Source organism: Cheilinus undulatus, linkage group 7, assembly GCF_018320785.1.
Source record: "Cheilinus undulatus linkage group 7, ASM1832078v1, whole genome shotgun sequence".
NCBI lineage: Eukaryota > Metazoa > Chordata > Actinopteri > Labriformes > Labridae > Cheilinus > Cheilinus undulatus.
The window spans coordinates 44478246-44494370 of record NC_054871.1 but is presented as its reverse complement, the minus strand read 5'-3'; the positions used below and the strand labels follow the sequence as shown (position 1 = coordinate 44494370).

Genomic DNA, 16125 nt, shown 5'->3' with positions numbered 1-16125 from the left:
AAGCCCACTGTAATATTTCCAGCCAAATTTTAGCCCTTAATGCTCTGTGATACAAAAGGACCAATCCAGAATAACAGGTTTTATGTCATTTACTTTGACAAACATTGTCATAAAGTACAATAGGAAAAAAGAACATTATATAGAAATATTAAAGTGACATCTCAAGACATCTGCCAGGAAGTTGAAGCTTGGACACAAATCAGTCTTCCAAATGGACCCTAAGCATACTGCCAAGTTAATTAAAAAAACGGCTTTAGGACAACAAAGCCGATGTGTTGGAGTGGCCATCTCAAAGCCCTGATCTCAATCCTATAGAACATTTGTGGGCAGAGCTGAAGAGGCAAGCTGCAAGGTGGCCTATAACCCTGACTCAGTTACACCAGTGTCTGTCAGGAGAAATGGGCCAAAATGCCAGCAAACTCTTGTGAGCTTCTGGTAGGACACCCAGAGCATTTGACCCAAGTCATACAGTTTAAAGGCAATGCTACCAAATACTGAGGAAATGTATGACTTCTGACTTTGAACTAGGTAACAAAAAATTCAACTGCAAATGCCATGATGTGTTCGAAGCTAATGTCAAGAAAACAAAATGTTCAGTTTCAGTCAAGAAACTTAAATAAATACAGCTGTGAGGACGAGAAATGTGCTTGTTTTCCACCAATATAACTAACTGATAAAATTAAGAACTTTTAAACTCAAACCTACTCAAATTATACTTATATTCTACAAATTATACTATACTTTTATATTTATTAAAAAATGGATTGTTCGTCTTTCCCACCAAACAGAAGTATTGATACTCATGGTATTCTCCTTTTGAGAAATAGGATTGCATTTTTGCATTGTGCAGGTGACTACTACTTAAAACTATAGTCAGTGGATAGATCAGTTATTGCATATAACTGTCGTACAACCAGCATAAAGCCTAACAAACCCCATTACATCTCAGATGCTGATCCTTTTTGTAAGCTGCCACAGAGACCAATAACTTGGGAAGCTAAGACAGCAGGGGTAACCATATCTCAACTCTTGCCTTTTGAGGCTAGCACTGAATTTTGAAACTTTGTAATTATGATGCTCTTCATACTTTTCTGTCTGTCTCATCCTTCAGCCCTTTTCCACTTGACCGTACACAACCTTTTATGTTTTGTTGTGGCAGTAATTACAGTCTTTATTTATATGGAAACTTTAACACTTCAAAACTTTAAACATTTCCATTATTTGGATTACTTGACTAATGATAATCTAATCATCATGGTTCACAGATTTTAAACCCAGCTATTAAGCTGAAATAATATTACTGCTTACTTAATGAAGTGGCTGGAAAGATTTGCCAATTCTTTTTGAAGTAGAGCAATACAATGATGGAACTGTGCATATTTACTAGGGCTGGGTATTTCCTACAGCCCCACAATATGATGTGTATCATGATACAGAAGCCATGATACGATATGCATGTCAATGCAGGTTGATTTGGGACAATAATCATGTAGTAACACATGTCATACACAGAATTCACCACAGCAGCTGTTATTTGTTGTAGAAAAGGTATAATTTTTTGGACCTTTGACTTTAAAATACTTAAATTCAGATCCTTATTACCATTAAAATGCAAGTACAGCAATGTTTAAATTTTTACCCTTTAAATTCCCCCTTCTGTTTCTGTCTCTTACTTTTTTTCAATACTTTTCATATAATGATAAACTGGTTCTAAAGCTCACTTGCATTTGTAAGAATAACTTTTTGCGTTACTTCAGCGTAAAAATGAAAGCACCACAGTTTCTTTAATGAATGGGGGTTATCAGTGTTACACTCCTTCTGCAGCTGTCTGATGCCCTTTTTCTCTCTCTCTCTTTTTTAAAATAATTCTACCCATGTATGGTTGCCATCAAAGACTGATAACATAGTTGATGACTTTTATCTATTCTTAATAACTTGAGTATGAGATCGTGTAGTGTCTGAATGCTTTGCAGATGATCAGAGACAGGAATAGATGTTCATTGTCTGTACCTTGAAGCACTGAATGTAGTGTGATGATGACTCATACTTAATATGAAAAAATTCTAATGCTAATTTTTAGTTTCAGCTCATTGCTGCTGGGGTTATTCTAGGGCCATTTTGTTTTGCTTGTGATAATGGGATTGCAATTTAAACTTTTTAAAAACATACTGATATTTGGAGGACTGTAAAATGATGAAATTCAATCTGTTTCACATCTTGGTCTTTTTGTATCTAATCAAAGGTAGGTATGGCTATGGTTTGCATCCCTTACGCTGGTACTTTTCCAGTTCAAAATCCATTCAATACCTCAGTTTTGTGTATCCGCTGAAAATGTAAACACAGTTTTACCCACATTCTGCATATAAATTTAATCAGGGTGTCCACAGGGGCTTAAAAAGCTAATAAATAAATTTAGAAAAAATGAAGTCTTTTAAGTCTTAAGTCTTTTAAGTCTTAAGTCTTTTAAGTCTTAAGTCTTTAAGTCTTAAGTCTTTAAGTCTTGAATGCAAGATAACCAGATCTAAAACTTTGATGTTTTCAGCTTTCTTGTTTGTCAAAAGAGACCGTAGGCTAGCTTTTCTGCTTTTATATTCATATTTAGTATTAATCAAAAGTGAGATTCTGATGGGACTTCACCAGATCTGGCATCAGTCCACATACTTGTTTATGTTTTGGTCAGATAAGCTATCAGTGCATCCCTAAAGCTCCATCCCTAGCTAGCAAGTTAACTGTATGTAATTGACCGGTACATGGCATGTAAGCCATAGTTGAACACGAGTTTTCTTAGAGATGGTAGAAGGAGAAGGTGTTGGAGCCAAGGCTGAGGACAATATTTGTAAAAAAAAAAAAAAATATATATATATATATATATATCATAATAAATAAATAAATGACATGATTTTGAATTGAAGCTTTTGCCCATTGTAATACTGGCACAGAGTCTGGTAATGTTCACACTTCTGACATCTAACGGAAAGCTTAATTTGCCTACGATGATAACAGACACTATCCCTCACATGTTTATCTTACAATCTGCTCAAATAACATGCACATGACTGTGTTACCATTGTTACTGGTTACACATTTAATGATACAATGGAGTCTTAAAAAGGTTGTTGAAGGTGTTTATTAAATTAAATTCAGGTTTTCTGTATATACCCTGTTAAAATGATCCCTCATCCTTAGCCCTTTCATACACCGCATTCCACATTGTTATGCAAACAACGTTTTTCTCTGATTTTCTAAATATGAATGCAAATGACAGTTATAATATTTTTCAAGTCATCAACAGTTCGAGTATAATTCAAATGTTTTTAAACAAACTTCATAATGATAACTTTTTTTTTTTTTTTTTTTTTAAATAAAAACCTCAAAATGCACTTTTCTACATGTTCCACATTATTAAGCAGGCCACAGGTTTCAGCAATATGGGAAAGAAAAAGGATATCTCTGCTGCTGAAAAGTGTCAAATAGTGTAATGCCATGGACAAGGAATGAAAACATTTGATATTTCAGGAAAAATTAAGCATGATCATCATACTGTGAAGAAATCTGGGGCTGATTCAGAGCACAGACTGGTTTGTGCAGATAAAGACATAATGAGGAAGTTTTCTGATGGACAAATACATCAGATTGAGAAAGCAGATGCTAAAATACCATTACAAAGCAGCAAACAGGTATTTGAAGCTGTTGGTGCCTCTGGAGTCCCACCAACCTCAAGGTGTAGGATCCTCCAGAGGCTTGCAGTCGTGTATAAACCTACTATTCAGCCACCCTTAACCAATGCTCACAAGCAGAAATGGTTGCAGTGGGCCCAGAAATACATGAAGACTCATTTTCAAACAGTCTTGTTGACTGATGAGTGCCGTGCAACCCTGGATGGTCCAGATGGTGGAGCAGTGGATGGCTGGTGGATGGCCACCATGTCCCAATGAGGCGGGGACGTCAACAAGGAGGGGGCGGAGTCATGTTTGGGCCGGAATCATGAGGAGAGAGCTGATAGGCCCCTTTAGGGTCACTGAAGGTGTGAAAATGACCTCGGCAAAGTATACAGAGTTTCTGACTGACCACTTTCTTCCATGGTACAAAAAGAGAATCGTGCCTTCTGTAGCAAAATTTTCTTCAAGCATGACAATGCTCCATCTCATGCTGCAAAGAATCCCTCTGTGTCATTGGCTGCTATGGGCATAAAAGGAGAGAAACTCATGGTGTGGCCCCCATCCTCCCCTGACCTCAGCCCTACTGAGAACCTTTGGAGTATCCTCAAGCTAAAGATCCATAAGGGTGGGAGGCAGTTCACATCAAAACAGCAGCTCTGGGAGGATATTCTGACATCCTGCAAATAAATTCTAGCAGAAACTCTCTAAAAACTCACAAGTTCAATGGATGCAAGAATAGTGAAGGTGATATCAAAGAAGGGCTCCTATGTTAACATGGAACTTGTCCTGTTAAGATGTTTTTGATTGAAATAGCTTTGATTTCAGTAAATATGACCTCCTGATGCTGCAATTTCTACAAATGACCATTTTCAGTTTTTTACAACCTATAAAATATTTTAAAAAGCTGTTGTGCTTAATAATGTGGAACAGTGCATTTTGAGGGTTTTTTTTTTTTTTCAAATAATTTTTGTCATTATGAAGTTTGTTCAATAACATTTGAATTATGCTCTAATGGCTGATTACTTGAAAAATATTCTGACTGTCATTTGCATTAATATTTAGGAAAATCAGAGAAAAATATCATTTGCATAATAATGTGGAACGCGGTGTAGAGTGGTGCAGTCGTGTAATTTTGTAGGCAAACCCAAAGTTCGCGTCACGTGGGTTCCCTTGGCGTCAAGCCTATGGGATTTTTCATAGGCTTGGGTTTTTGGATCATTGCTGAAAATAAGCTGTGTCTAATAAAAGTTTATGAAACTGGCACGTTTAGTTCATTAAGATAATCTTCATAAATTGATAAAATAGGCCTCATATCTGGTTTGTTAATCTAACTGACGAAAGTTAAAAACTAATGTCATGCAATGTTGAACTACTACATGGTCAGCTGAATTAAATGTCATCACCCGCGGATACAAGTGAACGGCTCAGTTGCCGCGCTTCGGATGTTGACGTATAATCTTCCCGACAAATGCTGTAGTCCTTGTTAGCTGTCTTTTAGCAACGCCCTTAAGATGTATTTTATGTTGTCGGATAAAACGTTAAACTCTCTTGAGCTTGTGTTCACCACGGACCTTATTTCAGGCATTTAAACGAAAATGAAGTTAAAAACCCCATGGATTTCCAGATGAGGGAACCGGTGCTAAAATGCTAACTTCACTTCACTTTTTCACATGGGGCCAGACAGGTTTGGATTTTTTTACCCCCTTAAATAATTAAATAATTATTCAAACACTGCATTTTCTATTTACTAGGATTGTCATTGTGAAATATGAAAATTGGTTTGATGATCTGAAACATTTAAGTGTAATAAATATGCAAAATCATCAGGAATCAGAAAGGGAGCAAATACTTTTCCACAGTACTGTATGTTCATGCAGAGACGAGACAGTGCGCCTTTAGACAGTGGCTGCCATTACACCATGAAGACAAAAGAACACTTTAAATAATTCAGACCAAAATGGTACTTTTTAGCAATCAGAAAAGATGCTGTGTTTGGCAGGCACCAAACACTGCACATCACCACAAATGCAACATCTCCACTGTGAGGCAGGGCGGTGGCAGCATCATGCTGTGGGGATACTTAAAGGTGGATGGTAAAATGAATGCAGCAAAATATAGGAAACAGGTGAATCTACTGACTTGAAGGTTGTGAATATTTATGCAGCCACTTAGTTAACCTTATATATTTTTATTTGATTTATAATACTTTTTCAAAATCTATTTTTATTTTGACATTAGAGTTCTTTTTTGTTTTTTGGGTTTTTTTGTTTTGTTTTGTTTTGTATTGTTTTTTTTGTCAAAAAGCCATGATATAGATTCAATAAAAAGGTGAAACATTCAAAGAGGTAAATACTTTTTAGAGGCACTGTCACTTTCTGTTTTGCTCCACTTCAAGTATCAGCCCTTTGATCACATCTTACTTTCTGAATCTGGATCAGGCCCATATCCAAAACAAGGAGTGGTTTAGCCCATGTCTATCTCTTGCCATGTGATGCCTGGTACAGATTGTTCACAACAGAAAACAAATGCATTCAGTGATACACTCCTGTGTTTGGAACAAGTACAAAACATGCTGTATAATAGTTCTCAGACATGATCAATACCAAGTGCTGACAGGAAGTCTTAATATGCAGGGGTTGAAAATCCAAGGTCTTGTGTGCACAAAAAGGCTCCATTATTATATGAACTACTAACATTCTGTTTGTATGTGTGTTTGTGCCAGGTAACAAGGGCCTTTTCTTTCACTAAGACCCCGAAGCGTGTGATCCAAAGGGCGTTCATGGCCAACAGTACACCAGATGAGAAGAGCCAGAGGCTGAGTTGTGAGAACCGCATTGGCAGCAGTTCCACACTCGCTGTAAGTGTTTGTGTTTGCATTCATATTACAACATAAGCTGTGTCGATGCTTTAGAATCACAGATGTCTTTCTTTAGTCAATCATCTTGTTTATCTCAATCTTACCTAACCACCCACCAGACAAAAACATGTTTTACACATGCCAAACTCAATTGTTAAAACAGGTTATTAAGTTTCCTTAATCCCCCTTTGCTTTCCATGTAGTTGGCCACATTGTTTCAGATAAATAAGAAATAAGATCAATAATGAGTGGCTGTCTGTGTTCATCAGTCTGTCCATCTGTTTCTTTTTTATTCTCTCCATCATACCTCCTTTGTTGAGAACCAGGCAATTGATCTCTCCATCAAAATATGATGGGACAGGTTTCAGTTGGTGTCAGTCGTTTTGATGTAACTTGATTAAAGAAATAGGAAAGGGGCCTGTGCTCTAATGTTGTTGGTAGTTATATTTTAATTATTTGGAGGTGGAGAGGAGGGGTGTAGAGTTTTAATCATAGAAAAAATTAGATTGTTGCTATACACATAGAAATAAGAACAATAATAATGAAAAAAATTACATAAACAACAGGAGCCAGGTATATGCCACTCCCCTTTCCTGTTTACACTCTAGGATGAAATCAGATGATTGTGGCCTTTGTTTTAACTTTGAGAATATCTCTTTTGAATATTTTTAAGCATGTTTGCTCTCTCCCTGTCTTGTCTTGTGTTTGTTTGTTATTGTACAATTTCCGGCTCTGTATGTGTATTATCTGTTGTGTGCTCTAGATGTCTCGTTCTGCCTCAACATTCAGTTTGAGTGATTCTGCTAAGGGTAGTGCCATAGTACAGCGATCCAACTCTTTGGACAATCCTCCTGTCAGAGCCAGGGTTCCTGTCTGTGTGCGTAACCCCTCCAGCTCAGCTGAAAACCCCCCTTCTAGTCCCAGCCCCAACCCCCACCCTGAGCTCAGCCGAAGCCACGGCCCAAACTATTACCCTAGCAAACAAGAACGCAAGTCCATACTTCACGCTCCATTATCGTCCCAACCAGCTCATCCTCATTCAGGCTTTTACAACTCCCAGCAGCCAGCCTCTTCTCCCCGTCCGTCCTCCACTTCCACTCCAGCTGTCCCAAACTGTGTTCAGGCCAGCACCAAAACCTCCCAGCCAAAAGCTAGTCCACTTGTGCCCAGACACTTGCCCTCTGTAGGGTTTCAGACAAGGTTTCCAGATCCTCAGCCTGTCAATGTCAAAGGCAGAACCATCTCCAAGGCGTCCAAGGATCCTGTAATCTCCTCGGATCCACGCAAGGCTGTCCTGACCAGTCCTCGCAGGGAGACTCTGCTCTAAGCCATCGCTGAGCTCAGTCCTGGAGTCTGATGTGAGCAAACATTACTGTGTTCTCATTTCAACTCTGGGTGCACCAATACCATTTCTGTTTTTCTTTATTTAAATATTAATCTTTACTACATTTCCTCTGGTAGCCCTTTAACATTCAAATAGCACTGGTGCATTTCTGGCCCCAAATCAACTCCTTAGAAGCTGAGACCCTGAGAAAGAGATCATAATATCAAACATGAATTAAAGAACAGGCTGAACTCTCGACCCCAATGATAGATTTAATGGATTTAGATAAATACATGAATTAAGATAAAAACACATGTAAGCATGGATGGAATGGTCCTCCTCAGTTAGCTGTTGTAAGGGAAGAGATTTTAAGGGTTGATTTGGAATACTTCTCTTCCTCTGAATCACCTGGGTTACTAATTGGTGTTGGTGGTGGCTGGGGAATTTCACAAGGTGGTTGCTATCAGGAATAATTATATAAATGTTTAAATGTTTGTGCAAATAAGCTTTGCTGGTGTAGAGCTAAAACAAGACTGTTGTCAATGTGGAAATCAGCTTTCCCACAGGAAAAATCATATCCTAAAGAGATTGCTTTCCAGGGAGTCTGTGGGGTCTTTAAAGTATTAAAAGTTGATCAATCAGTTTAGCTAAAATTAAGGCTTTGAAAAAGTCTGAAAGCAACGCTATAAAGTCTAAAACGTTTTAACTTTTTATATTCATTATCATCAAAAGGCTTTATGCTAGTTTTTCTGCTTTTGTTGGTTTTATGTTGTTTCAATCACAGCAGTGATTCCTTTGAACCTCAGCCAAATTTAACATTATTCTGCATGCTCATGTATTCATCTGCTGAGCTGCTAGGAGCTCACTGCACCTCTGGCGCTAGCAAGTGAGCTGTACATGATTGAGAAACGCGTGCAGGTGACTCATAAATTCTCCTCTATCCTCTTCCCAGTGGATGGAGGAGAAGAGGATTAAGCCACTACTTAAACCTGTTAACGTTTTGGAAATTAAAAGCAACTTTGCTGTGAAGACTGTGCCAAATGTAAACTAGCACAGTAAATGCTAATGTTAGCACTGCTAGTTTTTTGCTATGGCAAAGGTAGCTATTATCCAGTTTGTAGTTAATTCTAGGTGCAATTTAAGAAAACAGAAATTTCCATCAGTGACATTTTTCAAGCCCAGAGGACCTGGATATTTCCCCCAAGCAGCAGCAGACTTCCTTGGTATTTGCTACAGCTCATGATACAGGCTGTTGTTTAAGCTCAACACTGCAAGGATTAAAGTTTTATGTCTATGACAGATTCCTGTCAGTTTTATTAGTGCTATAAATAGGCATGGGAATCAAGAACCTGATCACATTGTTTCAATCCATTGATGTCTTTACACTTAATCTTAACAATTCCCTTATCAATGCCTTACATCCACATTTCTCATTGCCATGTGTGCATAATTTTTGGAGAAATGATGCCACACTTTTGACCACTTTAGTCTGTGTTTGTTACAGTTCACTGGAAATGGGTGGTAATACGGTAAAAGTGTATCTTGGGGTATTAAAAATAGCCATGGTCTTGCTTTAATTGACATCATGAAGATGGTGCTGCGTGATGAGTGCACATTAATAACAAATTCCTCAAGAATATTTGTATTTTCCCACCCCTAGCACCACTGCCTGTGCATGAACACACTTTAAAAGTGATGACTGAACTCCTGTTAATGATGTCCGGACAGTTTTGCAAAAGACAAACACTCACATACAGACTAGCGCAAAGATACTTACGCGCCATGGCTTGGCAGGATCCAGAGACTAGTTTAATATTTATCTAAGGTTTTATCTTTTTAAGAAAATGAGCAATAGTATTGTATTCTAATTCAAGTTCAGAGATTAAAGATCCAGGGATCAGTATACTTTTTCCAACAAGAAAATTCACAGAAAGGGATTGATAAGGGGATTGAAGAATTGAATCGATAAGAAGAGTTGATAATTGCATCTATATCAATAAAATCTTATCAATTCCCATCCCTAGCTATAAATACAGTCAGTTTGACACTGAGGCAAAAAAGAGGTGAAAGGATGACTGAAGTTTATTTGTTTAATAGATGTTTTTTCAGACAGGTGGTTTACTCTTTTTCTGTTTTGATATTGAAATATTGCCTTTCATGGCAGTTTTAACTTTAATACTGCCTGCATTTTGATAGGATAAGATAAACTTTTATTGATCCCCATTGGGGGAATTTGGTCATTACAACAGCTCAACAAGAGAGAAGTAGATTAGTAGTAGATATAGAGTAGATATTTTGGCTAAAAACAAGAATATATTACATTCACAGCTTTTCAGAGAACAAGCCTTTCAAAAGCGAAACAGATCCAAGATAAGATTAACCATTCCCTCTAACATGACCTTTAAAACTACTGCCAATGCCAGTAGAATATATCAAGCAGGAATTAAAATGTCAAGGCATGCCTTTAATTTTGGATGCCATGCTCTTTGTGTTTTTGGTTGTTTACACAAAAACACTGAAATAAAATGCCATGTTTATGGGAGCCAGACTGACTACATATACAAGGTTTATTCTCTGATTAAAGTTTCTGTGCAGGAGACTCTACATTTCAAAAATGAGCTGTTTAAAGCCACCATGGACATGACATCTCATATCTGCCAGAAATAAAGCCATGGTTCATTCATACAAACACTGCTCTACCTGAGTAAGAGGGCGCATTCAAAAGTGGCTTTCAAGACAATCTGTTATAAGTATGGGGATATGGAGAGCCATAATATGGAGAGCCATGTTTACATCGTTGTGGCAAATATGCACATAGAATATGTTAACAATGTGTTTCTTGATAACCCTGAGGAAGGCCACAAGCTTAAATGTGCCTGTTTTATAAAGTTGTTCTCTAAAGATCTACTATTAGTGAAACTTTCTGTCTCCACACTGGTAGAATACGTCACAGGAAAGATAAACACTGTATAAATGCTTTTCTGGTTTGTGCTTTTCAAAGTAAAAGCCCGGTTGAGCATTTCTATAGAGAAACCCTGTTCACTTGTGCAGAATGCTTTTATTTTGAAAAGTTCCCGACACACTTCCTCTATACACTGAATCAAGTCGCTTTGAGAGCCGGGAGATGCGGCTGACACGCAGAAAACTCGCTCCCTGTGTGAAAGTCGCACCAGCAGGAACCGGAGCTGACACGCGTGGCACATGCAAGCAACAAAACACGATCCCAGTCTGAAACAAGCATTAGTCCTCTACTCTGCTGCAGTTGAACAGCACGAGGACGAGGCTGCCTGCGAGTGCTTAGGGACGGAGAGGGGCCCACGGCAGCAGCGCTGCTTGGTGAGAAGAGCAACAACGATACTTGCTTTCACGTCAAAGTCTCCAAAACTCCAGACACCAGAAAAAGTCACTAGATTTGTCGCTAGTTGCTTTTTTGAAAAGAGTCTCCAGAGGGGTCTGAGAACTCGCTAAATATAGCGACAAAGTCGCTAATTTGGCAACACTGAGTGAGGGAGAGCTACTGCTGCACTGAGGGGGAGGGCACAGGCACTCGGGCTGAGTTCAGCATGGAGACACAACACAGAGCAACAGGAGCAGAGACAGCAAAAAAGTTAATATATTGGCTACATTTTGGCCGATGTTGATTAATCTGTGAAACGCTATAATCGGCCCGCCGATAAATTGGTCAGGCTCTAGTCTGCATCACTGTATGTGTGCCCCTCTGCCTGTGTTGCCCAGCGCTGCATGGCTCTTCTCTGTCTTCTGCTGCGTGACTCGTAATCGGTTAGTTGTGTACTTCTGCCATTTCGTTCTCACATGCAACCAACCGATGTGCAGGAATCTTAGTCGGATGAGAGCGTATCGACCAAACAATCGCGTGAAGGTGTCAATCCTACTAAGTTCACACATTTAAATGTCTAAAATGAAACATTTGTAAGCATGGTGACAGTTTTTAAATTGTTCTTTGTCTGTAGGTTTAATGAACAGCTTGTATCATTCATTGCCATGGATTAAATAATCACTTTCATTCACTCCAGTAAAAGAGTAAGGCTTTTTCTGGTGTTTGTTAGCAGTGTTTATTTTGTGAACAAAGACTACGACGACAAATGTTTGTTAAAGATATTTTTTCCTCGAGGAAGACAAGTTAGGGCTGAAAATAGATAACTGATGTTAAAAAGATAAAAAGTAGAAAATTTTCCATTACAAAGATGAGACTGATATTTTAGGGTTGGACTGACAGACATTCAAATTCTGTGATATTTCGCTATTATGTGTCTAACCTGCTGTCTGTCAAAACAACCAGAGAGGAGAAAGCAGGAGGACTGAAGCAGTGAGAGAGGGAAGCTATCAAGATGTGTGAGAAAAAAAAAATCACACTGCGGTTAAAGTGATCAAAATCTCAACCAAGCATTCGTTGATTGTCTAGTCCAACGTTTCCCCACAATTTTTCCTTTCCCCTACATGTACCTAAGAAAAGCTGAGCCCCCAGGACCCAAGAGAGAAGAAAAGGTGACACATTGCCATCAAAAATCAACATAGATTTTAATTGTTTTGCTGATAAAGCCCTAAAAAAGGTCTATGCTTGCTTTTCTCATCAAAAAACCTTATAAACTACTTACTAACTGCTTTATCATGGTTTGCTTTATCAATATTTACAAATCTTATTTTGTCAACCTCAGAGAAGACAAAGCCTTGTGCTCTTTGGCAAAAATTTACAAGTACCATTTTAAACCCCAATTACTTCATTATATCCTCATCAGTTAACAAGGTCCCAGAGTGTTGCTGTATCTCTGCTGTGAAAATTCAGTGTGTTACACTGTCTGGCTGCTATCAGGGTGTTGTATGTTGGACTCTAGAGTTGCTTTAGTGGGGTCCATCTAGCTCAGGGACCCTGTGATTGTTGACATGAATAATAAATCCTTTTTGTTAGAATTGAAATGCAAATGAATCTTATGGAAATTTTTCAGAGCTTTTATTTGGATTCACACATGAATTTTGAATTGAGAATTAAACTCCTCACTGTTTGCTAAAGAAGCAGACTAAGCTTTGTTCTCTTTATCACAGAAAACCTTGCTGACTGCATGCATTTACCAGCATGCATTGCACAAATGGCCATGCCCATGTCTTATTGCATTTTTTTTCCCGTGGTTAAATTTATTCTTGTCCTTTCTCATAGTGCACCCAAATTTTAGGAAGCCAAAGAGAGACTTGACTACCCTGCCTCTCACATGGTGTTTTGGCACTTCTCCTGCAGTGTGTCATAAGGCTGATTCACTGTGCTGTGATATTTACGCCCATGTGACGTTTGGCTTTCACTATGAACGTCAGAGGCGTAATGGGGGACAAGTGACTCCCGCTGTGTGCTGGCATAAGCGGAAGTAACAGAAATGTTACAGAAAGAATGGGATCAGCAGAGCCAGCGGGGTAGCCCAACAATGTGTATGTGTGCATGTCTGACTGTGTGTTTGTGGAGCTCCCACAGTGCTATACTCACAATGTGAACTGACAGGGTGGGGGCACCAAATATCGCAGAATCAGTATGAATGTCTAAATGACGGCAGAGCTTCTTAGCCGTACAGTCATGAAAACAAAAAAAAAAGAATGACACCTACAGACTGTTGAAACAGGTGACGCTCCTTCAGGTTTGATTTACAGCCTGTGGAGAAGGTAAAAGCTGCTGTGACAGGGTTGTGATGAGCCCATCTTAATTAGCTCCAATAAAAACCCCAGCTGGGTAGACTTTATTGGTGAGAGTGTTGAGAGCACATCAACATGACACTGGCTGTATATCAGTGGAAACAGAGCCAATCTTGATGTGTATTTGCTGACCTCTAACTACACTCAGCTACATGTGATCAGGGCCACCTTTCAGTAGTTACTCCTAGGTGAATGACGCAAACAGATGCAGAAGAAAGAAGAGAGTACTTGGATTGGTGGGTGGCTTGGTGTGTGTTAAAGAAGAAGACAAAAAAAATCCAAGTGCAAAGCAACTGAAATGTAATTGTGTTGCATACCTCCATTAGTTCAGTGCCAGGGTTTGGCTTTGAAGGCAGAGGGGTGCAACAACAGTGTTAGTCTTTGTGTGCTCAGTAATTAAAGAAGGATGAAGCACATTGTCCATTGTCCTTTATACATACACACATTTTCAGTCTCTACTGACCAGTGACTAGTTTTAAAGATTAATTTAGCAAACTATCTGCTCTGAAATTCAACTCAATTGCATGCCCTTAAACACCAACTACAACATCCAGTTCCTTTTAAGTTCCTTTAGTCAAAAAATATTAATCTTATGTTGAGATCTGTTGAAAATTCTTGTGAGAAATCAGCAGATTTATGCATGTTGGCTAACTCACATAATTATGCCTTCTGGCCAAAACCTCCCATCTCCAAAATCCTCACTTTTTTACGGAATTGACCCTTTATGGGAAAGCGACCATTTATGGTCACTCCAGTTAACTTCCTTCATGGCAACAGTGACTGTTGAGTGGTCATCAGAGTAACTCTGGGACTGTTGAATCAGAGTTACCCTGTGATACCTTCACACTTGTTAACTCTAATGATTATTGCTTGTGTCTCATATTCTGTTTTAATACGATTTCTGAATCACAGTTATTGCCTGAAAGATTCTACATTTATTCTTTAAACTACGTTAATGAACGACCAAATAGACAAACACTCAAGCCATCTTCTGATTAACTGTACTCACCCTCTAACAACAGACTAGGGCACTAATATTTTTTCAGCTTTGGCTCTCACCTGTCTCTCTATTTTTAACTGTTGAAAATAATCTTTCTCTTTCTCGGTTTATAGGCCCATCATTCCCCTTCCATGGTCAATCTGCCCTCCATGTTTGAAAGGAAGTACCACACATTCAGTCGTTCAACCACCCACCTCTTCTGAGACACTGCTGCCGCTGCTGCTACAGAGCACCAGCACGAGTCAACCAATCCTATCACCTCTTTTGCCTTTACTGCAACAAACAGCAGGACCTGACTGGACAGGTGAAGTTGAAGCTACTTGTAAAATATGGAAAACTTGCCTTTGTCCATACTAGAGCTCTGCACCTATCTACAGGATGGCATGTCAAGCAGCCACATTTTAAAATGCACTGAAACTAGGGACTTAAATCTGATATTGAGCATTATCAGAAATGTCCTGCTACTATTCGTGCTTCTTAGCTGAAACTTGGGTCAAGTGCAGTTACATTGAGATGCCTGATACTTATCATGTGTAACAGTCAGCAAAAATGTCTATTTTTGCTGAAAAACCACAAGAAAAAAGCTAGTTATCTGATGTCATGCTCAAGGGGTTTGGCACATCTTTTTAAACAAGCACAAATCTGTAAATAGAAATGTATCACTAGGATTTATCTGGAATGGTACTCTTCAGCACTAGAGGCTTCAGCGTGCAAATGGCACTGGTTGTGGTTAACATTAGCCTTACCTTAAAAAAGTGAAGGATGCTCTGCTTTTATGATGACATTTGTTAAAGGATTCTCTTGACATTTTTTTCTTTTAAGCAATTAACCCAGCACTTGTTACATGTTTTTAAGTCTCCTGTTCAGCCCTTTGGTTGATTGCCAGTGCTGGCCTTGTTTAGTAAAGGGTTAACACTAATTACAAGTAAGTTCTAGTTGAAGTAGGGAGCTGCATCAGTCTCCAACTGTTTCTGGATGACACTTTCATTTCTCTTTGCTTCAGAAAGAGCTAATTAATCTTTCTTCAGATGTCAGGGTTTTTCTGTTTAACAAATGTGAGTTCATAAGCTCTGTTTATTTTAAGTTGTAGTTTAATTTACAAGTTGATTTTGTGTGCCCTTAACTTTGTTGTTCTTTTTGATTAACATCCTGGGCGAAAGACCCTTATATAACCTGACATTTAGAGTTTTATTTTAGTGGGGTAGACCTAACCGTATTTGATTGAATAATATTACTGACTAAAATTAACCTTCCTTCAAAATGCAAACTTATTACAGCTTCCAGCTTTTATAAAGCTTCTATTTCAGCATTTAAGAGATTCCGTTAAGAAAATAAAAGCATGTCTGCTCTTCCCACCGTCCACTTTTTAAATTTTTTTATGTCTTTAACTGTCTCGTCTGTGTGTTAAAGAAGGGATGCTGCATCAGTGTATATATTTATTCTGTATGAATACATTTTAATACCTGTTTTCTTTTCTATTGCTATTTATGTTCTTTCCACTTTAATGTCTGTCATTTCTCTGATGTTTTTTAATCAAGTATAAATCATCTCTTGTTTAATCTTTGTATTAAATGCACTTAAACATGTACCT

At 38.4% G+C, this 16125-nt stretch overlaps 1 protein-coding gene across 5 annotated transcripts in view; it reads left to right on the top strand.

The window, feature by feature from the left end:
* ect2 (epithelial cell transforming 2) overlaps positions 1 to 16039 on the top strand; it is a 63815-nt gene extending 47776 nt beyond the window's left edge. For 3 of the 5 annotated variants that reach the window (XM_041790421.1, XM_041790422.1, XM_041790420.1), the window contains 3 exons: positions 6382 to 6516; positions 7280 to 7874; positions 14648 to 16039. In XM_041790421.1, the coding sequence (XP_041646355.1) occupies positions 6382 to 6516; positions 7280 to 7843 (699 nt within the window). In that variant the 3' untranslated portion in view covers positions 7844 to 7874; positions 14648 to 16039. The remainder of the gene's footprint in view (positions 1 to 6381; positions 6517 to 7279; positions 7875 to 14647) is intronic. The other 2 variants (XM_041790424.1, XM_041790423.1) reach the window with 1 other exon arrangement.
* Positions 16040 to 16125: the final 86 nt, after the last annotated feature.